At 44.3% G+C, this 21,579-nt stretch overlaps 2 protein-coding genes across 5 annotated transcripts; one reads left to right on the top strand and one right to left on the bottom strand.

Annotated features, from left to right (window-relative positions):
- The first annotated feature begins 630 nt into the window (after positions 1-630).
- On the top strand, positions 631-17,304 carry smc4 (structural maintenance of chromosomes 4). Of its 3 annotated transcripts, none has more exons than XM_040186301.2 (24): positions 631-1,033; positions 2,547-2,698; positions 3,659-3,840; positions 4,398-4,589; positions 5,581-5,757; positions 7,667-7,831; positions 8,312-8,439; positions 8,697-8,837; positions 9,252-9,402; positions 11,012-11,176; positions 11,313-11,546; positions 11,666-11,851; positions 12,021-12,182; positions 12,422-12,647; positions 12,783-12,859; positions 13,464-13,616; positions 13,766-13,892; positions 14,006-14,195; positions 14,662-14,806; positions 15,228-15,401; positions 15,776-15,958; positions 16,049-16,281; positions 16,412-16,595; positions 16,997-17,304. In XM_040186301.2, the coding sequence occupies exons 2-24, from the start codon at positions 2,557-2,559 to the stop codon at positions 17,159-17,161; spliced, it is 3,882 nt and encodes a 1,293-aa protein (XP_040042235.2). In that variant the 5' UTR covers positions 631-1,033; positions 2,547-2,556; the 3' UTR covers positions 17,162-17,304. The 3 variants fall into 3 exon arrangements, with proteins under 3 accessions (XP_040042235.2, XP_040042245.2, XP_040042254.2); XM_040186311.2 differs by lacking the exon at positions 631-1,033 and adding an exon at positions 1,462-2,121; XM_040186320.2 differs by lacking the exons at positions 631-1,033; positions 2,547-2,698 and adding an exon at positions 2,835-2,985.
- Positions 17,305-17,559: 255 nt separating this feature from the next.
- Positions 17,560-21,519, bottom strand: trim59 (tripartite motif containing 59). Of its 2 annotated transcripts, none has more exons than XM_040186381.2 (5): positions 21,208-21,519; positions 19,666-19,973; positions 19,346-19,567; positions 19,024-19,233; positions 17,560-18,751 (listed from the first exon to the last, which is right to left on the bottom strand). In XM_040186381.2, exons 2-5 carry the CDS (start codon positions 19,918-19,920, stop codon positions 18,167-18,169), a joined length of 1,272 nt encoding a protein of 423 aa, XP_040042315.1. In that variant the 5' UTR covers positions 19,921-19,973; positions 21,208-21,519; the 3' UTR covers positions 17,560-18,166. The 2 variants fall into 2 exon arrangements, with proteins under 2 accessions (XP_040042315.1, XP_040042324.1); XM_040186390.2 differs by having other exon boundaries at positions 21,105-21,231.
- Between the last annotated feature and the right edge of the window lie 60 nt (positions 21,520-21,579).

The following is a 21,579-nucleotide window of genomic DNA, read 5'->3' as shown; positions in this document are numbered from 1 at the left end:
AAACGACACACAAGAAAAACAAAACAGGAACAAACAAATCCAAACGTTTAACAGTACCCGGTAGATTAGGCAACTCGGCCGTTGGCATGCTCTGGTAAACAGGCGTATGCAGTTGCTACGGTACCTGTCACTGTTGCTAAGGTGAATCCTGACGTCCCCGAACCTTTACGGCTCCGTGGATGCTAATGTTAACTTTTTTTCCCGGGTTAAAAAAGACGTCCTTCTGTCGTCATTACATTTAATATGAAACCACCACATATGTATGCGTGTTATTTACGCCAGAAAATGCATGAAAAGTCACGTTGTTTGGCGCACAGCTATCCATCGCGAATCAACAGTTCCTTGCTAACGTTATCACGGCTAATCTCTGGTAGCCATGTTATTTGAGTTATGAAGCCTGAAGAGAAATTTTCTCGCGAGAATTTAAAGTATCGCTTCCGTGAAAACGGAAATTTCGAATGATGAGTACAAATGAAGTCTGTTAAATAAATATGACGTATTTAACTGCACTCATTAGATCCGATATACGAACATTACTCGTTGATCCATCGAAGTGCATTTCATGAAATGTAAAAACTCCCTCTGGTCGGGACTTCGTTCTGCTGTAACCAGGCAATCGTTTGAATATTTCGACACAAAAGTTTTCGAACCCGACAACAATCTCGAATCATATACACTTTTAAATATATAGTGTTGCTTTCCGAGGTTTTCTTTGTCTCTGCCATATGATCGTTGTTTGTTTGGAGCAAAACGGAGTTGGCTTCGTCCCCTTTTTTGAATTCGGTGTTTTTTTCCCCTGCCCTTTGAACGTTCCATGGTGCCTTGCGTCAGTTTGTAACGAATCTGGTTCGACAGCACAGTTTAGGCGCCATTTACAAGTTAGAGTTTTCAACTGAGAGAGCGACTCGGAATGAGACGGGGCTAATTTTTGTGGATTATATTTGCCAAATATTGGATTAACGAATACTTTTTCGAAATCTCGAATTGGGTCACAAAGAGCGAATTTTGACTCACTGTGCCTATATTTTGGAAGGTACTTTGAAAAACATTTTAGCTCTGAGTAATGTAATGCTTGGGTTCCGTCTATTTGCTGAAATGCATAACGTTTGTTCCAGACCAGATCTAACATTAACAAGCACGCTAAGTTTTGACTACAAGCAACGGCGAAAAACGTTAATATCGCTATCAATACTCTGGAATGCAATGAAAGATTATCTTTTTTGCCATATATTCATTTTAACGCAAACTGTGCCTTTTCGTAGACACACCCCTACCAGTAATATGTTACTTCTCCGAATGCCTAACTTTATGTTAATAGTGCAGCTCGTTGCAGACATTTTTTAGTTGTAATGCCTTTGTCTGGATATTTTGCTACTTCATCTCGAGTTTACGTTGGTCGCGCAAATGCCGTTAAGCGCCCGTTTGAATTCTAGTTAAGTTCACGTTACGTTTACTTTGAGTACAGTTGACGTTACAGTGTCGCGTGAACGTTGCGGCTCCACGGCGCAGACGTCTGCTAGTTAGCCGTCGCGTTTGCTTCACCGTTAGCTTTGCTGTGTTGTTTCGCACCAGCTAGTTACCGTTAGCAACCGCCGCTAACTTAACGACTTTAGCAAACTGGAGGAGAAAAAAAAATCCAGTAACGTGGCACCCTTTCGCCAACGGCAAGCTGCGGTAGCGTTACTACGGACCTTATTGATCAGGCGTAACGGTAGTTATAACCCAGTGAACGGTAGTTATTTGTTAAACTGAAGTTAATCTCCATTTGGGGTTTCAATGGGCTTTCCCCACTAGCGACGTTGCTTGATTAACGTGTTAAGGACCAGAGTGAACATCGGCGTCGGGCTTGTGACATCAGTTCCAGGGACGTCGAAGTCTTCACCATCGACCCGAAAGCCCGTTCAGTGAGAAACGTGCCGCGCGTTACACCGTAAAGGACGAAGCCATCTGCGTGTTGTTGAGATATTATTGTTCTCAACGTCACGCTGTTCACCTTATTTTTCCGCTCTCCTCGTCATTGCGAGGGTTCATTAACCGTCCGACTCCGAGGCGCGAATCAAACGCCTCGGATGCACAGTGAGGAAGGGGCGGGTAACGTTAACGGAAACCGTTCTGTCACAGGTGGAGGTCATTCATTCTTTACCAGGGGTTTGGGGCTCGTGTTAGAATGGCAGTTCATTTAGCTTCAATCACCCGGCAGATTGTTGAACGCTCTCAGGCCGAGGGACCTTTTTTTATATATAACTTCTAACGTTTTTTTTTATTCATGTTGATACGTTATCGTTATTCTCTCTTTGTATTTGTTTTGGTTGAACCCACAAAAAGATGGTCCCGTTGGGGGAGGAGGGGGTGGGGGGTCTCGCGACTAACAGTTACACGGGCGGCAGTGAGTGGGATCCGACTGGTAATGATTAAAGCTTTGACAACAGTAGCTGCGTGGGACCGACCCAAAGTGGAGTTGGGAGATTGACAGACACAAAAAAAAAGCCCACTCATGGATATTACCGCCCCCCCCCCTCTCCCCTCTCCCCAAATGACCCCTTAAGATTTCAAACCATGCCCTCCAAAACTGCGAAGAGCTCCACTGCCAAGCCGAGAGGGAAAGGGTCGCAGCCCCGCGATGACTCCGGAGACGAGCTGGATGGAACCCCTCAAGAAACCGACCCCAACGGCCGGGAGGATGCACGGCCGACCACCGGCAAGTAACAAAGGCTGACCGGGGGTCTGGGACTAGCAATGAGCGGTGTTTGCTCAATGGCTTTGCGTGTGTTGTCGTAGTGGCCGCTGCTTTGAAGCGCCCCCCCCCCCCCCTCCCCTCTTTTTTCTCTCAACGCGTAGTTAGAATGTTTGATTTTGAATTTCCTTCTAAAGTGTCAGTCATCAATACGTTTCTTTTGAATTTTTTGTATTTTTGATTTGATGATGATTTTCTTCTCGTCGAGTGTAACGTTACTTTTTCTACCCCGGATTCTCTCAGAAACCGAGGTAATTTATTTCGATAACAGTGTTTTATGTTGGAGTTTGACGTCATTCTTATTAACTTTATAAAATGTGATTTGAGCGGTTTAAAGTGTATGCGAAGCTTAAGATATTGGCCTCAAGTGGTTTTTATTTCATTCTTTAGAATATGTTCAAATGCTGCAAGAGTTTGATGTGCAAACATCGACCCCACAGCTTGTTTATGCTTATGCGAGCACAAAAGGCTCCGGACAGGTCGCTGTGATGCCAATGCAAGCGGTGCGACGTGAGAACTTTTCAGGCTTTAAATCAGCAGTTGTATCTGTGCGCGTTTGGAGTACAGCTAAGATTGGGTGAAAATGTGACGGTGGTGATCGAAATGTGCACTGACTTATTATTATCGGGGCGGGGGGGGGATGTGGCGCGTCTACTCGCAGGTTTAAACGCGCGTCGTGGTGCGTTTGTGTGATCATATATGTACCTCTTTGGGGTAGGCTCGTTTTTAAGAACAAAGCATCGAATGCCTGTCAACGTTCTCCGTAGTCGTTGTTTGACTGCTGTTTGTTTTTTTCTGTCGCTCCTCTACCCCTCCCCCACGAAGCACTGTCCTCCCCCTCCCCCCTCCCTTCCACCCCACCTGAAACGACTCGCACAGAGGAATTAAAGTTGTTGTTTTTTTCTTCTTCGTTCTGTGCCACAGATTCGTCCGGAGGGGAGGCGGTTGATAACCGAAGTTTGGAGGAGATTCTCGGCAGCATCCCTCCGCCCCCGCCCCCAGCGATGACCAATGAACCGGGCGCTCCCCGCCTGATGATAACACACTTAGTCAATCGCAATTTCAAGTCGTACCAAGGCGAGCAGATTCTGGGGCCCTTTCACAAGGTACGAGGAGCACCGGTCACGTGAGTGGTATCGGCCCGTGCGTGTGGGGAGCTGCTTGGTGGGTGTGTGGTGGGCAGCGCAGAGCCCCCACCATGGGAGGGTTTTCTCAAGTGGATTGTGTTTGTCTTTAATGCCTTATTATGGTGGCTTGCGTTATTGTAGAGACAAAAAAGTAAAGTATTATTATTTGTATTATTGAAAATAATTATTCATACTATTGAGTTACTTTTTTTTATTAAAGGTGGAAGTCCGACAACTCCATTTTGATTCAGTGAGTGTAGAGAAAGGGGTGTGCTGATATTTAAGATAAATTATGGCTGTCCTTAAACCTGGTCTTTTTTTCTGTAACACTAATTGTTCTTTAAATATGAATATATTAAAGTAAATCCCAAATACACCCACTTGGGATACATTCACAATCATGAATGAATCATGCTTAAATGTTAATATACAACTTGTAATGTCATAGCATTTAAAGTATTTGTTTGTGGATGCAGTATGTTGTTATATAATTGATTAACATTTTTTTTTAATCTTCTCTCTCACCTTTCTCTCAGCGCTTTTCATGCATCATTGGTCCGAATGGCAGTGGGAAGTCCAATGTGATAGATTCGATGCTCTTTGTGTTTGGCTACAGAGCTCAAAAGATCAGATCAAAAAAGCTCTCAGTGATGATTCACAGCTCCGATAAACATAAAGATGTGCAAAGCTGTACTGTGGAGGTGCATTTTCAGAAGATAATTGATAAGGTATATATATCTTTATATCTCTCCCACAGATACACACTAAATTCACCCTGGCCGTTCCTAAATTGATCAGTAAGGGTGATAGGAAATACATTCTAGTGGACAGATATTTTTCTTGAATTTTAAATATCTATTTTCCTCAATGTTCATGAGATAATATTGCTACACAGTGATCACAACAGTGACTTAACAGACTGAAAGCAGTCATGAAAGTTACAATTAACACCCACACACGCTTAGTCAATTCATTATGAGCTACAATTGATTTAATCTATTTTTAAACATTTTGAAAATATTCCATTTAGATACTAAGCTCTGCTTATTTGATTAAACTATTAATAGTCCATCAAATGTGTTTGTGTATTAAGAGACACATTTATTATTTGTATTAAATCACACATTACTTTAATAACTAACTGTAAATGTTAGCAATTGGTGTTAAACAAGTTTCTGTATTTGATCTGCCACAGGGGGGTGTACATTTTGACTCGACTAAGGTTAATTATTTTTTATGCCTTTCTCTTTGGTCCAGTAGTTAACAGTAAATTTAAATCAAGTTATCAAACTAATTACAAAGTTTTATGAATTCTGCAGGCTTTACAATCGGCCATTTCCTAAACTTGAAAAATATGTTTTAGTAAGAGGTGTACACAACTTTGATTATTCCACTTGTTTTGAAATTTATACATTTTCATACAAACAAACTTACCTTTTTGAAATGTATTTATGATTCACATTATTATGTGTAACATGTTTTGGAATTTTTGTAAATGTAACATAATAATTGATATGGTATTTTCCCATGCTAGTGTAGCTGGCTGAGCTTTTTTTTTTCTTCTAAATTGCTGTTAATGTGCAGCCCATTTCTCTGAGCCCCCTCAGTGGGTCTGTCAGCACTATGAGTGTCATTTGATGTGTAGAGCCATTAAGAGTTTCTCCTGAACTTTCGTGCACTAAGCTGTTCTGTGTCTTCTGCCCCTCCCCGCCGAGGCAGGAAGGAGATGAATACGAAGTCATCCCAAGCAGCAAGTTCTATGTTTCCAGGACGGCAAACAAAGACAATTCTTCAGCCTACCATATCAATGGCAAAAAGGCCACATTTAAAGAGGTGGGGGCTTTACTCCGCAGCCATGGCATTGACCTGGACCACAACAGATTTCTGATCTTACAGGTAATTGTAATTTTTTTTTTTATAATTTCCTCCTGCACTTTCAACTTTTTTTTTTGTATCCTCAATGTGACCATCCCATTCTGTTAGATTTCTTGCTCTTTGCCCATTTCCCAGTTGTCATTAAATCAAAAGTTTTATGGTCATCTAAAGCCGTGCCTGTCTGTGGGAGTAACCTGTTGGATTCCTTTTTTGAACGGGAAAGAAGAGGATGTGCCCTTAGACTGCTATAGCAGCGCATCATGGTTTGAAACAATGTGGAAAGGTGCGAACCATTATTTGCTGCTTTAGAATTTTAAGGAAAAATTGCAATTTTACCCGTACATGGACCTGGATGTGACTTGGTGCTGTTAAACAACTCTTTTTTTTTCTAAAAGTTTTTTTTAGTGGGGGGGATCTTTGGAGGGGTTGACCCTCAGTGGGAACAGGTTGGAGTTCTCTTTCCCATGTACCTGCCACGCTTTAGCAGCACGTAAATATTGGCGTGTAAGAATAGACCCCAACCCCAATATTAGCAGTGCTGCTTCAGTGTGGCTGGATCAAACAACCTCCATTACCACAGCTTTAATATTGGTTCAGTGCTGTAATGTATTCCTGAATATGTCTTAATTCATTTTTATATATATATATATATATATATATATATATATTTATTTATTTTTAGTTGTGCATTGTGGGAGTTTAAATGAGTTGACTAGATACACTCCTAACCCGTCTGATTGTGTCACATGTGTATCCGACCCATTGTTACTGATTAACTCAAGGCTTATGGCGTGATGACAGAGGTCAGAGCAGAACCAAATCTTTACTCTCCCGTTTTTAAATGCTATTATTTTTACAGAGTGTGTTTTGGGTTAGCACTTACTCTCCACCCTGCACTGTGGTTTTGCGGTTAGTTGGTTGATTACATGTGTCATGCTTGACTTCCTGTGTGTGTGTGTGTGTGTGTGTGTGTGTGTGTGTGTGTGTCTGTGTGTGTGTGTGTGTGTGTGTGTGTGTGTGTGTTCATTTGTACCCGTCCATTCTCAATGGTCTTTAGTGTCTTTGGCTCTCGGTCTGTGACATGGCTGCATGAGTATGGGAGGAGGCTCTAGCTTTTCTCCAAGGTCACATTTCCAGGCCTCTGGCTATTTTGTGTTCCGGTCAGAAGAGAGAGAGACGTCTGCTCTCCTCTACCTCGACTGGCTTCTCTTTTCTTTCACTCCTAAAAGTGAAATGTGAGCTAGAGACACAATTAGTTATTTTGACTTTTCTTTATCTGCAGTTAATGTGTTTAACATAAAATATATATATTTAACTTAAACTAGTAAAAAAAACACGTTAAAATTAGATTAGAGCGAGTTTTCAACAACACCAGGTGAAGTAGTGTGTTTAGGGTTTGGAATCTCCATGTAGCAATAAATTCTTGCTGTTCATTTTCTTTTCCTTTTTTTTTTTTTTTTTTTTTTAAACACTTTTTGATAATTCAATTTTTTCCCCCTGTGGTTGATGGCGGGGTCCACTCCGATTTTAAATGTGTTTTTTAAGCAATTAAAATTGCCCCCTAACTGTCAGATTCATACCGTATGTCATCTTTTTATTTAAACTTTTTTTAATGGATGGTGGTTATTCTAGCTCTCACCAAGTGTGAAAATGTATTGCGTTCCCAAAGGGAACCTGGATATATATTGTCTGTGCATTGTACAAGTATGCGGCTACCAAGTTGTGTGTGAGTGTATTACACACCAGCATTATTTTTAAGTTTAGGGATATGAAATGTATTAACCACATATCTTAAAAGTGGTTGTTGTGGGCGTTTTTTGTATTTAATTTATTTAATTAAAAGGGTTTTATTTTATCCTTTTGCTCTGTGTTTACAGTCAATGATGCATGCATATCTTTGTCCATCTGTTTGCCTCGGACTGTGTTTTAGGGCGAGGTGGAGCAGATTGCCATGATGAAGCCTAAAGGACAGACGGAGCACGACGAGGGCATGCTGGAGTACCTGGAGGACATCATCGGCTCGTGTCGCCTCAAGGACCCGATCCAAACCCTGTCGCGCCGCATAGAGCTGCTCAATGAGCAGAGGGGAGAGAAGGTGACGCACGCACACACTCTCACTATCTGCTCACACACACACTAAGTCAACCCGCTGTTCTTCCTGTATCCCGACTTCTTTTGCTGGGACAGATTCTAGTTTAAAGAGGCTTTTTAGTGTGTCTGCATGTTTTTGGAATCTCTGGATGCACATAAGGGACATTTAAAATTAATAATTCAATTTTATAGTCTGTGGAAGATAAGTTGGTCCAACTGCTCCAGACATGATTCATGCTTTTTATAGAACATTTATTCTACACATATAAACTTTGACAAAATTTTCTTTTATTATTTTATTTAACGTTGTAGGTAATGATACTGTAGTGATTAGAAACAAATGAATGCTATTGTTGCTTTTATCTACATATGTATCTGGGAAACGGATGATAAAGATGTCACTAATGCATAAAATCTATGTATATCATTTATATCAACGGTTTGTTCCCTGATATTAATTACTATGGTTGTTTATCTGCACTAGCTAAACCGAGTGAAGCTAGTGGAAAAGGAGAAGAATTCTTTGGAGGGAGAAAAGAACAAAGCTGTGGAGTTTCTCACTCTGGAAAATGACATCTTCAAACACAAGAGTCAGCTCTGCCAATATTATGTGTGAGTGTACCACCTCCTTCTCTCACTTCTGTACAGAAGAAATCAATCAATAGTATAATGTCATTAGATTTAAATGTAAACCTGACCCAACGATATTATAGAATAAGATACTGGAATCATTGTATTTTATTTTTTATTTAAAAATCCCTTCGAGGGGCAGCATGACCAATGTGACAATTTCTTTTTGTGTTAACTGTTAAGTGGAAAGTATTCCATTCTTCCTCTCACGGTTTTTCCCGCTCTCTCTTTGCCATCAGTCATGATTTGCAGAAGCGTATTGTAGATAAAGAGCAGGAGAAGCAGAAGATCTTAGAGGACACCAAGGAACTAACTGAGAAAAATGCAAAGATATCACAAGAGACAGAGAAAATGAACCAAGAGCTCAAAAATGTGGAGAAGTAAGTTTGTCCCCTTAACTAATCAGTGTATCATCTTTATCATTTCATTATATTGTGTTTGTTGGTGCCTTTCGAAGGCAAAATTGCAGGTTATGTTTAGAAGAGTATCGAAGTATTTGCAATCGACGTGTCCTAAAATGTGATTGTTATACAAATGGTTGCGTAAAGTACAGAGCAGTTTCTCCCTTTGCTAAACATTAAGTGGTCCTGGATGCCACAACTCAAGGTTTGGCTTTTATAAGTTGCAAAACTCATAGTTTTACTATAAATAGTTTACTGTGAATTATTATAAAAATGAAGATATTCTATTATTTGTACCTCGTTTTGCCTACTCGTCATATTCCCTTAGTTGACTCAGTTGATTTTACGTGACTGACTCCAGTGTACTCTGTAAAAACGCTGTTCCTCCACTAGGAAACAAAATAAACTCAACAAGTACATTGAGACCCAGAAGGAGAAGTTCACCCAGCTGGACCTCCAGGACGTTGAAGTGCGTGAGAAGATTAAGCACTCCAAGAGCAAGAACAAGAAACTGCAGAAGCAGCTGGAGAAGGACAAAGAAAAGGTGTGTTGGCCTTTAAATCGTGTTCCACTATTACACACACACACACAGTTTGCTACGCCGCCGTAGTTTACGTCATTTCACAATAACCATATCGCAGGAGTCGCATCATCGGTTGAGAGAGAATCATTGACATTGTTTCCCCATAATTCACGTTACATATCCATGAACAAATACGAGGACGGACTAAATGAAGACACTCCAGCAGCAGTGGTAAGACACAACAGAGGGGCTGTTTACTTTGTCCCGGGGCCAAGAGAGAAACATGGGCACTAAAAATACAACTTCCGTTGCGTATAGAAAACACACGGGTTGTTGTTTTGAGGCTTTACGGAAACTTGAATCTAACAGCAACTCGTCTTTAGGACGTATCAAATTTATTTCACCTGGTATTTTATTTATCCTGCCTCATTTCACAGGTTTGTTGTACAGTTGAACAGTGTGCTCTTTGTGTTCTGTGTTTTTAAGCACGGTTACATTTATGTTTTCAATAATCACATAGATTTTGCCGCAATACATTTCCTTAGAGATAACATTTTTTTTTTAAATGTATTTATTAGTACTAAGCCAAAGGAACTAAATTTGTGTAATAACAATGCAGGTTTAAACGAGAATCCTGGCTGCTGGAAGAGTTGTAGTTTATCGAGACGTTTAACTGACTTCATTCTGCCTGATATTCTGCTTTTAGACAAAATATAATGCCAATACTGTTACTGATTTATGTTGGTCTTGGACACGATGCCGTCTCAAAAGTTTGCATGTAGTAACAAGCTTTAGTTTTGGATCAGTTTTGGGAAAAGAGAAATCCATGTATTTCTTCCAGATGATAAAATTTAACATTATGCATTTAAAAATAATTCAGTGTAAAATAGTTCATGACCGGAAGGGCAATCTGCCCTAAACAAGCCACCAGGGGGCTGTGAAGTAACACAAGTCGATCGCCTGTTGATGACCTGCTCATGCTCTGCCTCGCTATTAATGGAGTTAATGAACCTCTATTAATGTTGCTGAAACATGTTTTTGCACAAGCGGAAAGTTCAGAGTTCCCTCGTAACGTTCAAGTATATAGTTTCTCGTCTCCCTCTCGGCTTTAAAACTCCATCTGCTCCACCAACAATAGCTGTGCTCTGGAAATGTAGCGGTCAGAAGCAGGCGGACCTCTGGGGAGCAGTGTTCTGCTGTGCGGTAGTCAACTATGGCCTGGCTTGTGTAACACGTTCACATTTCACCCGCAGTTCACCCTACAAAACATAGACTATGTACACACCCCCCCAGTCCTCGCCTTGTTTCGGTCCTGCCAAGCGGCACACTGTTGTGCCAGTCTTAACCAGTATTTGCTCAGTCCTCAATGTACGTTTTGTAGTTGATCACAGTTGTTTGTTTTTGGAACTGGCAAAAAGTGTATTCGATCCGGTGTATTTATGCCTCTCGTCTTCTAATACAGTCTCTTTGTATTCAACATATAAAATAAGTATTGGACTCTGTTTGCTGTGTGTTGATGAGTTATGACCTGAAGTTGTACTCAGAAACGTGTGACCGCTGTTTCTTAGGACTTCGGTTCGAACACGTCTCACCTGTTGATGAATGTTCACCCATCTGGCTCATCTTTCAGCTGGAGGAAGTGTGCGGTGTACCAGCCAGCAGCGAAAAGGCCATCTCTGAGGCGACGGCTCGCAAGGAAGAGCTGGAGAAGCAGAAGGTGAAGGAAGAGAAAAAACTCGAGGCGGTGATGGAGAGTCTCAAGGAGGAGACCAGCGGTTTGCAACAGGACAAAGAGGTGCGTGTCATACGTCCCGGTGTTAGTTTGTCACCTGCTTTGCTGAACCGGAGATGGAAACATTCTTGCACACATTCCACAAAGTCCTGTCTCTGAAGTCTTCCAACTGTACCTGCCCTCTTTTTGTGTCCTCCAGTCCAAAGAGAAGGAGCTGATGGAGCTCAGTAAGGCTGTGAATGAGACCCGGTCCCGCATGGACCTGGCTCAGTCGGAGCTGGACATCTACCTCAGCCGCCACAACACCGCTCTGACGCAGCTCAACACGGCCAAGCAGACACTGCAGACCACTTCTGACACGCTGCGTGAGCGCCGTGCAGCCATCAAAGACTTGGAGGTCAAGATACCTCAGAAAGAACAGGAGCTCAAAAAGGTGAAAACCCTTGTTGTTTAGGTCTTTACCTGGGAGATTTAAATTGTACTAATCTAAGGGTTGTTTGCTCAGTTCATCTAGCGGCTGCTTTTAATTGCTCCTCTTCTTTTCTTCCTCAGGATGAAGTAGCGCTGGAGCAGTTGATGAAGACGGATAGTGAGACCAGGGAGGTGGTGAGCGAAATTAGGCAGAAGGTGGATGAAGCAAAGAGCTCGCTGTCGTCCAACCGCAGTCGAGGAAGAGTCCTGGATGCCCTCATGCAGCAGAAGAAGAGCGGCAGAATCCCTGGAATCTTTGGAAGATTGGTAAAACATAGAGAGGATTACACGGCACCAACATTGTTCATGGTCATTTACCTTTAGTGTGCATTATTAACACCAAAGTCCGCCTCTACCATTTGTAACTTTTAAGCAATCAAGGTCTGGAATAACAAGCGGAATGTGTTGTTTTTTAATTTTGTTTTTGTGAATGTAGGGAGACCTTGGAGCCATTGAGGAGAAGTATGATGTGGCCATTTCGTCTAGTTGTGGCGCCTTAGATAACATCGTCGTGGATACCATTGACACAGCTCAGAAATGTGTCATGTTCCTCAAAGAGCAAAACATTGGGTTTGCCACCTTCATTGGACTGGACAAGGTAACAGGCATTGCACTGTGGGATGTGGAGACAGGAGATTTAGTTTCTTCATGAAGCCCTCGTATTTAATAACGTTCATACTATACTACTATACTCCTGGCTTCAGTAGCTGGCCAAGTTCAGTGTCTTTGACATTTACAAAAACTGCATTTTATCACTTGGATTTCTAAAAGTGTATATTTAGTACGATTTCTTAACTATTCAGGCTTCCTTTGACACTTCTGCACGTCCTTTTTCAGATGAAGGTGTGGGAGAGGAACATGGCTCCCATTCGCACTCCGGGCGACTGCCCTCGTCTCTTTGACATGGTGCGTGTGAAAGATGAGAATGTGCGACCCGCTTTCTACTTTGCCCTGCGGGACACCCTGGTGGCCGAGGACATGGAGCAGGCCACCAGGATGGCCTTCCAGAAAGAGAGGCGCTGGAGAGTGGTCACCCTCAAGGGGCAGATCATCGAGATGGCTGGTAGGTGGCCCATATTTACATAACTGTACCTGGAAGATCTTTTCTTTTCTTTTCTGTTGGCATTCTAGTTTTACAAATGTGATTATTTATTTATTTATTTATTTTCCCTCTCTGTGGTGTAATTGTGCTTCTCAGGAACCATGACCGGAGGAGGAAGAGCGTTGAAGGGCAGGATGGGCTCCTCTATTGGTGCCGAGGTCTCTCAGGAGGAGGTCAGTTTTATCGCGTGTTAGAGTAGAGAACTATTTTGAACTGGCCACAAAAAAGTTTTTACTCCTTTGCCTGCTTTGTAGAAATGGCCAAATGGTACAGGGGCAGCTGGAGAGGAGCGTAATGTAGTAATTACACTCAAATTTAATATGATTTTATAAAAATGAACATAGCATTTAGGAATACTGTCTAAGCACCACAGGGTAGTAATAGAATAACTCTGATTGAAGGTAAAAATAAGCTGCTCGTTAGCTTGTTAGTTCCGTAGTGGGGAAATTCCAGGATTACAGCACCAAAGTGTTCACAGACTGTTAAAAATCAGTTATAAATAGTAATAAAACAAAAACAAGAATCCACAGTAGCTGACATTAAATGAATGATTATATATACAGAAATATGTTATGTGTTTGCATACATTCATGTAAATTCTGTTCATCTTATACTAGTATAAAACTACTTTTTCTACAGTGACACTAGTATTTGGTCAAACCGATCTAAGTGGGTGAAGCCAGCTTTGTAAAATAGGCCTTTAATTCCCGCTCCCGTCATTAGACGACGCAGGCTAATCGGATATGAGACGTGATGATCTTCATGTTTTTCCTGCAGCTCGACCGTATGGAGAGCAAGCTGAATGAGAAAGTGTCCAAGCTGCACGACTGCCAGGAGAAGAAGTTGCAGCTGGAAGAGAACGTCCAGCAGCTGCGACGAGCGCTCAGAGACATGAAGAACACCCAGGAGAAATATGCCAACAGCATGGCCGTACGGCAAATACACATCTTCCCTTTTCATTCAACCGTGCTTCTGTCTCGCTCGCTTGGCAATCCAAATATGAAACCCTGAATATTCCATAGCCGTCCATAAGATGTGCCGGTTTTTAGTGACGCAACATTTTTCCCCCCTTCCTTCAGAGTCTCGCTGATCAGGAAGCTCACTTGAAGCTCCAGATCAAGGAACTTGAGGCCAACGTGCTGGCTGCCGCCCCAGACAAGGCAAAACAGAAACAGATGGAAAAGAGCCTGGAGGCCTTCAAGAAAGGTGGGTTCCTCCTGTTAAATACGTTGAAAAAGTTCAATTTCAATCAATCCGACATTGAATGTCCAACATGAATATCCTCTTTCTGCCTTCACAACCTGCTCGTCCTCGCTCAGACTATGACGCGGCGTCCAGCACGGCTGGGAAGGTGGAGAACGAGGTGAAAAGGCTCCACACCCTGATCGTAGACATCAACAGCCACAAGCTAAAGGCTCAGCAGGACAAGCTGGACACGGTCAACAGGGGCCTGGATGACTGCTCCTCCACCATAACCAAGGCCAGAGTGGCCATAAAGACAGCCGACCGGTGGGGACGCTTCTATGCGCGCTGTAGTTGTGCGTTTGAGTTGTTCAAACACTTTCGGCTGAATTATATTAAACCTCTACGGAGGAAAACAGCCGTAGCTTTGATGTACTTGAACTCAGCGAGGACATCGCTGCGCCATGAGAATATCTATGAGGTCGGGGTTCAAATACCTTTTTAGCAACAGTAATATAACCATTTATGTTAAGTGTTCAAGCGATGAATTTGTATCATGTTAACCCTAAAATACACGTTTGAGATGCTATTAATTTCCTCCAATTCTTTTTGAAGGCTTGTTTTGGAATATTGGATTTGCATTTAGCTGTATTGTATTGCATGAGTGTTACAGTTTTCATAAAACTTTCTGAGGTCTTTGTGACCGTGGAGACGAGACAGTTGCTCACACACTCTCATTAATCACTGCCGCTCTGGCCGAGGCTAATATCTTATCTTTTGTCCCCTTTCACAGCAACCTGAAGAAGTGTGAGGAGAGTGTGACTCGTGTGGAGGGTGAGATTGAGGAGAATGACAAATCCATGACTGAGCTCACTGAGCAACTGAAGAAACTGGAAGACGAGGCCGGGGAGGTCATGAAGGCCTGTCAGGAGGCGGAGGTTAGCGCTCTTCATTTACGTATTGTATGAGGTTCAGATTTGCATTTCCTACGAGTTTATCCAAAAGTCTCAATTGATCTTTTTGCGGTGTGCAGAGCTCGGACTGCGGCTAACCACACGCTGTTACCATTGTAATAAAAAAAGAAGAGCTGATTAAACACAGGACACAAAGGAATAAAAAACCTTTAACAGATTTTATCTAAATAAACACGCACATAAATCTGCTATTTACATTTCTTTGCCTGGCAGGATACTTGCTAACTCCGGACCATCTCTAAATGATGTCACAACTGATAATAATTGCTCACTGATACTTACGATGAACCGTTTTATATTTATCAGCTTTGTAGGACCTCGATGCCTTCTAAGCACAAGGCCAAAAGGAGCTGAGCACCACGGCCTTTTTTCTGTCCCCCTCCAGGCCACACTCCCCGAGGTGCAGCACCAGTACCAGGCGGTGCTGAAGGAGATCAAGGTCCTGCAGCAGCAGGAGCACGCCATGCAGGAGGAGTCCCTCAGCGTCCGTCTGCGCGTCGAACAGATCGAGACCACCATGTCCGAGCACAGCAACAAGATCAAGCACTGGCAGAAAGAGGTAGGCAGTGAAGCGTGTGGACATCTTTGTAGTGATAACGTTGTCCTCCTCAAAGTGACGTAACTGAAAGTTGGTCCAACGGGGTAACGAGCAATAAAAGCTTCACTGTGAAAATGGTTTTGTGGTAGTTCACTACTAATGAGGTTTAAATAAGTCATTTTAGGGGCTCTGCTTTACTGTTTACAATTCATCAACTTCTGATTTTGCAGTTTCACTGCTCTGCTTGCATCAGGATTTGTCTTTTTGTTTTGTCTTAAGTAAATGCAAGTATTTAACAAACCTAACTGAAGAACAAATGCATTGAAATGTTGGAAGTAACTGATCGTTGTGTCCACATTGATCTTTAGGCTGATACTTATCATTGTATTCTTCAGGCCAGCAAGTTGTCCCTTCACACTGTTGAGGGAGAGCCAGCCGAGGGACTTCCTGTGCTTACGGCCCACGAACTCGCACAAATCTCCAATCCCAACGTCATCATCAACAAGATGATGACCCTGGAGACCAAGAGTGCCCAGATGAAGCCCAACCTGGGGGCCATTGCAGAGTACAAGAAGAAGGTATGAACGGGCCTCCTACTGGCCAAACTAGTCATGGGTGAATCTCCCACGGAGTTTACAGCAATGATTTCCTGTGTGTGTGTTTTTTAGGAGGAGCTGTACCTGCAGCGTGTGGCTCAGCTGGACGAGATCACCACAGAGAGGGACCAGTTCAAACGCGGCTACGAGGACCTGCGCAAACAACGCCTCAACGAGTTCATGACCGGATTCAACATGATCACAAACAAGCTGAAGGAGAACTACCAGATGCTCACACAGGGTGGCGACGCGGAGCTGGAGCTCGTGGACAGTTTGGACCCCTTCTCAGAGGGAATCATGTTCAGGTAGAAGAGCAGACCGATCAACTGCCACAAGACGCAAAGGCACATCGGTTGATCTCTCCTCGCCACTTCTTTTTGAATCGTGTCCTTTTGGTGAAGCTCTGGTCGTTTGTGTTCCCCCCTCCCTCTCTAGTGTGCGTCCTCCGAAGAAGAGCTGGAAGAAAATCTTTAACCTGTCAGGAGGGGAGAAGACCCTGAGCTCCTTGGCCTTGGTGTTTGCCCTGCACCACTACAAGCCCACCCCGCTCTACTTCATGGATGAGATCGATGCCGCGCTCGACTTCAAGAACGTCTCCATTGTGGCCTGTTACATTTATGTGAGTACTGACCTGCGTGTGAGACGAGCTGCTCACTGAAATCCAGATCTCCCTCTTTTAAGGCCAAAGTGCATATTTGATAGGAAGGTGGTGCTATATATGATGTAGTCAACAAGAAGGGTTGAGGTAATCTGTGCTGTGGTGTAACACTGGATTAGAGGGTGGGAGGGGGGTAATTTAGACAAATCACTTGTTTTCAGGAGTGTGGATCAAAATGAAGCAAGAAGCATGTTATCATTCACTGAGTCCGCAGTTTGGGGTTAAATATTTACTTGATTGTTGGGGGTGAATTTGACAGCAACTTTGCAGCAGTGCTCGTCTGTACTCCATTAAGACCTTGTTACACCCCCCCCCAACTCCCAGATCAGTCATTTGGTTTTCCCTCCCTTGTCTCTGTGCAGGAGCAAACAAAGAATGCTCAGTTCATCATCATCTCCCTGAGGAACAACATGTTCGAGATCGCTGATCGTCTCATCGGCATCTACAAAACTCACAACACCACCAAGAGCGTGGGAATCAACCCCAAGACCATCGTGTTCAAAGAGCACGGAGCCGTGACCGCGTAATCCTCAGGGGACTCACTTTGCTGCTTTACTGTTCTCATCCTGTAAATATTTGTTCTTTCTTCATATTGTCATAATGTAACGCTGCTATTTTCTATTACTATGTACTTTTTACTATCCAAACCAATAAATGTTTTTCTTGCAAAGATCCTTTCCTCAATGCAAACATCTTTCAGATGTAAAAACGTATTTCTGCTAATAAAATGGTATGAACAATGTACATTAACTTAAACCACAAAGTGTAAAACAAGCTCCAGCGGTCGACTCTCAGAAGGCTGCATTCAGAGCAAATGTTACCACAGTAGGTCATGTGACACCTTATATTTCACACTACAGATGTAGCTAATTACGCTCAGCAGCACTATGAAACATTCTGCAACATCATAAATAATACACAAAACTAAAAGCATTTGAACAAGTTTATGTTTTTAAAATACCAGTAATAGAAAAAGTTTAGAAAATACAGAGGGGCAACACAATGTCTTATCTTTTTGCAGCAGAATATGTAATACTTGTACATGATATTTAAGGGGGGGGGCTCCCATTATGGTCCTGGGGGAGTTGCAGTATACTGCCTTCAGGCTATTAGGGTTCTAGGTCGGGCGAGGTGGCCACTCTGAGCCGTGTATCTGCTTCCACACGCTGCCCCCATCTTCGTTAAAATACATGTCCCACTGCATCATGGGAAAGGTGACTCAGGAGTTTAAAACGTTTTTGTACACCAAAGATGAAAGATGGATGTACGGCTACATTTGTATCTACATATTTGAGGATTCTCTACATTCGAGTGAGTCTCCTCTGATGTTATGTTTGAAGTCTTAAGAGAAAAATTCAGATCTGCATTTTAAAATTTGCTTAGTTTGTGCTCTGTTTAACAGGAAGACAACAAACAAACATACATTTTTCATGTGGATAATGTCAGCGGTTTTAAAAAGCTACTTTCCAAAGCATTTCTCCCTTTACTGCGGGAGTGTAGAAGTAAAGCTTTGTCAGCTGCGGGTTCCAGTTTCAGTGAGACGTCAGACTTTTAAATAAGGCGTCCAGCTCCTCGCCCACTGAGCAGAGGCGAGAGCTCCACCCATCGACGGCGACTTGCAGCACCGCGTACGCCGACCCCGCCGTCTCACAGACCGACGTCATCAGCTCGCTGCTCAGCCCGTGGACCAGCTGACTCGACTGGGAGAGCAGCGGGAATCCGACCGGCTCCGCCCACGCCGCCGCTGCCAGCAGCAACAGCAGCAGCAGCCCCAGCGGCAACAGAAGCTCACGCAGCCGGTGCTGCGCCCGGCCGTCGATCCGATCCCTCCCCTCGCCGTCGGCTGGTGCACAGGCCTCCGCGGCGCCGCATCGGGAGCAGCAGCACACCTTCGGGACGGGCGCCTCCTCCAGGCTCCCGATGGTTACGGCGGGCCAGTGCTGCTGCAGGTGCTCCGCTGCACGCGGCGTGACGGAGAGGTTTATCACCGAGGGCAGCGGGGCTTTAATGAACTCCTCCACCCTCTCTCTGAACATGTGAACCTGCTCCAGGAAGACCAGCGGGGAGTCCTCCTCCTCTACGGACGAACCCAAGGACACCAGGTCCAACTGCTCTTCCTGCAGGACACACGGCAGTTACACGCTGGATGATTGGAGCTTTTTGGTTTTATTGTTCATACTTGCAAACCAAACAAACACGGAGAAGTCTTATTAAGGACGCAAAATAGGCTATATGGCTAAATGTTTTTACCTCATGATGACTGCACATTGCTGTGGTGCCACCAGCATCGCGGGTTCAACGATTGAGATCTTGCAGAAACGTTCCCAAAATGCCCCGCCTTTTTAGATTACCCGTACACGCAGAAGTATGCCTGAGCGCCTGAACACACCTGCAGGGCCTTCACTCTGCGTATGAGCGGGTCGTAAGCCCCGGACACCTCGGCGCCAGCTTTCTCCAGGGCCTCCAGGTAGGCGTGTCTCTTCCTGGCCAGCACCGCCTCCAGCGTCTGGAAGAACTGATTGACCTCCTGCCGGTCCTGCCTCACCAGACCCTCGCAGCGCGCCTTCTCCTGCTCCAGCTGCTCCCCCAGCTCACACACCTGACGGCGGGACAGACGGCAGCCGCCGAGGCCACGTTTTTATCTTCTGATCACACCGCCTGAGCTTCCCCCTCCCCGATCGAAGCGCTGGCCCGGTTGACAGTCCCCCTACCTGTGCCCATCTCTGCTCAGAGAGTCTGGCCAGCAGTTGCGATGGCGTCTGTTTCTCCCTGATGAAAGCTGCCTGGAGGTCGTCTATGGGGTGGCCCTGGTGCTGCCCGACAGTCAGACACAGCCCGCAGATCAGCTGCCGATCCTGGACGCAGTACATGTTCAGAGGCTGCCTGTGGTGCTCCTGGCAGGAAGGCTGTGGCGGCGCGCCGTCGCTCTGGTACTGAGACAGCACACGAGCAGACACTTTAGCGGCAAAGTACGTACAGCGGGAAGAGCATCTGGGCCCGGCGGGTGACAGGCGGACGGCATCGCTCCTACTTTCTCGACGATGGCCCGCAGCGACACGTTGGTGGGCAGAGAGTCCACGCCCATCGGGGGCAGCTCGACCACGCTGCGGCAGTTGGGGCACTTGAGCGGCAGCCGCAGCGGACGCCAGATGGAGTAGTTGGTGGACAGCCGGAGCAGGTTGTCCAGACAGGCCTTACAGAAGGTGTGAGAGCACGGCAGCACACGCGGGTCAGAGAACAGAGCGTAGCACACGGAGCACGTCAGGTCCTCCTCTAGTTTGTCCATGGTGGCGACTAGAGGCCCGGGGCTCCGGCGATGGCGATTAGGCAGAACAAGATCTGGCAGGACAGCAGGATGAATGAAATGTGAATGTGATTGAGCGAATACTTGAATGTCGTTGGGTTCCGAGAGTCAATTAACAGCTGATGGTTTCATCGCTTTGGTTTTAAAATGTTCATCTTGTGCTATAAGACAATGTGTTTTGGATTGTTGGTCGGTTATAGATAGGGAAAGATTGGACCTTTTCCCTTGTTTTAATAGACAAAGTGATTCATTGTAAGAAAAGTATCAAGCATATTATTAATCAATGACAAATGTTGGTGCGCATGTTGGATCTATTAAAACGGCTCTGTCAAACATTCTACCTTCAAAGTTAATAACTAGTTTTGGATAAACATTAATGTGTGAAATGGATCTATTGAGGTTAACGGTGTTGTTGTCCTGGAGGACTTCATCATGAGGGCTGGAGTGGATCATCAGCAGGTTTGGTTGAAGAACTGTTGTGTTGCATTACATTTTACAGGTGTATAAAGTATCATTGGCACTTTCCTGTTAACAACACTGATTGTCTCATTCAAGTCCATTGCACTGAAAAGAGAAGCCGGCTGAGGCCTGATCACAGATCAGTTGTGTGGAGCTCTGCTCGCTCTTCTCTGGTTACATTCAGCCCCGCAGTGACAATAGGAGGCCTCCTGCCAGCACCGACACACACACAATGTGTGCTGAAGGGCAGGCTGTTGTGCAACTGACCCCAAAAAACATAATACGTTTATGCTTACAGACAATCACATTGTTTAATAAGTATGCAGCTGTGGCCGGATTTATATGATCCATTAATTTGGTCAATAAATCCACTTGGTGCATAAACACGCTTTATTTATTTGTAATATTTGCTGCGAACTGTGAATGTTTAGCCGCTGTGGTTTCATTTACTTTTAGAAAATCAGATTTGCTCTCCATTAACGTGTTTTTTTATTGTACTGTATTGTCTTAGTCAGAGCCGTTAACCGCAGTTCTTTCACGCATGACCAAAGACGCGAGCAAAGTGGATTCGTGGGCTCGGGGCGTTGATTGAGAATCCAGAACCACCTCAAACTACCAGCACGGCGCGCGCATCACGTCTTTAATGCGAACTGGCGCCCGCGTCGCACCGCGAGCGACATTAACAGCTGCTGCGGCCGCGCACTCACCAGCGCTTCCCCACCTTCGAGTTTAACCTCTGCGTCGTGTTGACGGCGCGTAAACGATTCAGAAATACGTTGAGGGCGAGAAGTCCGTAGTTAAGACACTCACCGTGTGCACGGAGGGATGTTTCTGCCCAGCGCGGCTATTCATTTCCGGTTCCTTAAGGCGCTGCCTTCAAGTTCCCAGTAAAGTCGTACAAACCGGTGAATAAGCGGTAACACTTGAGCATATTTAAATTCCTTTAGTAAACGCTTTAGAAAAACGTATTCTTTGTTTTGTTTAAACCAGTAAACCAGTCGCTCTTCATTAAGACATTTCACTATTTCAAATCATTTTTAGTTGATGCGAATGTCAACATTCTACGCTAGTCTTAATCGCCATATCTCCAACAGTCTCAAACTCATCAGTTTTACTTCCTGCACTGCGCATGCGTCTAACCTGGTCTGTCCGCCCAATCTCGCTGGGGCGTTATTATTTGAA

Source organism: Gasterosteus aculeatus, chromosome 1 (genome assembly GCF_964276395.1).
Source record: "Gasterosteus aculeatus chromosome 1, fGasAcu3.hap1.1, whole genome shotgun sequence".
Lineage (NCBI taxonomy): Eukaryota > Metazoa > Chordata > Actinopteri > Perciformes > Gasterosteidae > Gasterosteus > Gasterosteus aculeatus.
This window is presented reverse-complemented; position numbering and strand designations above follow the sequence as displayed.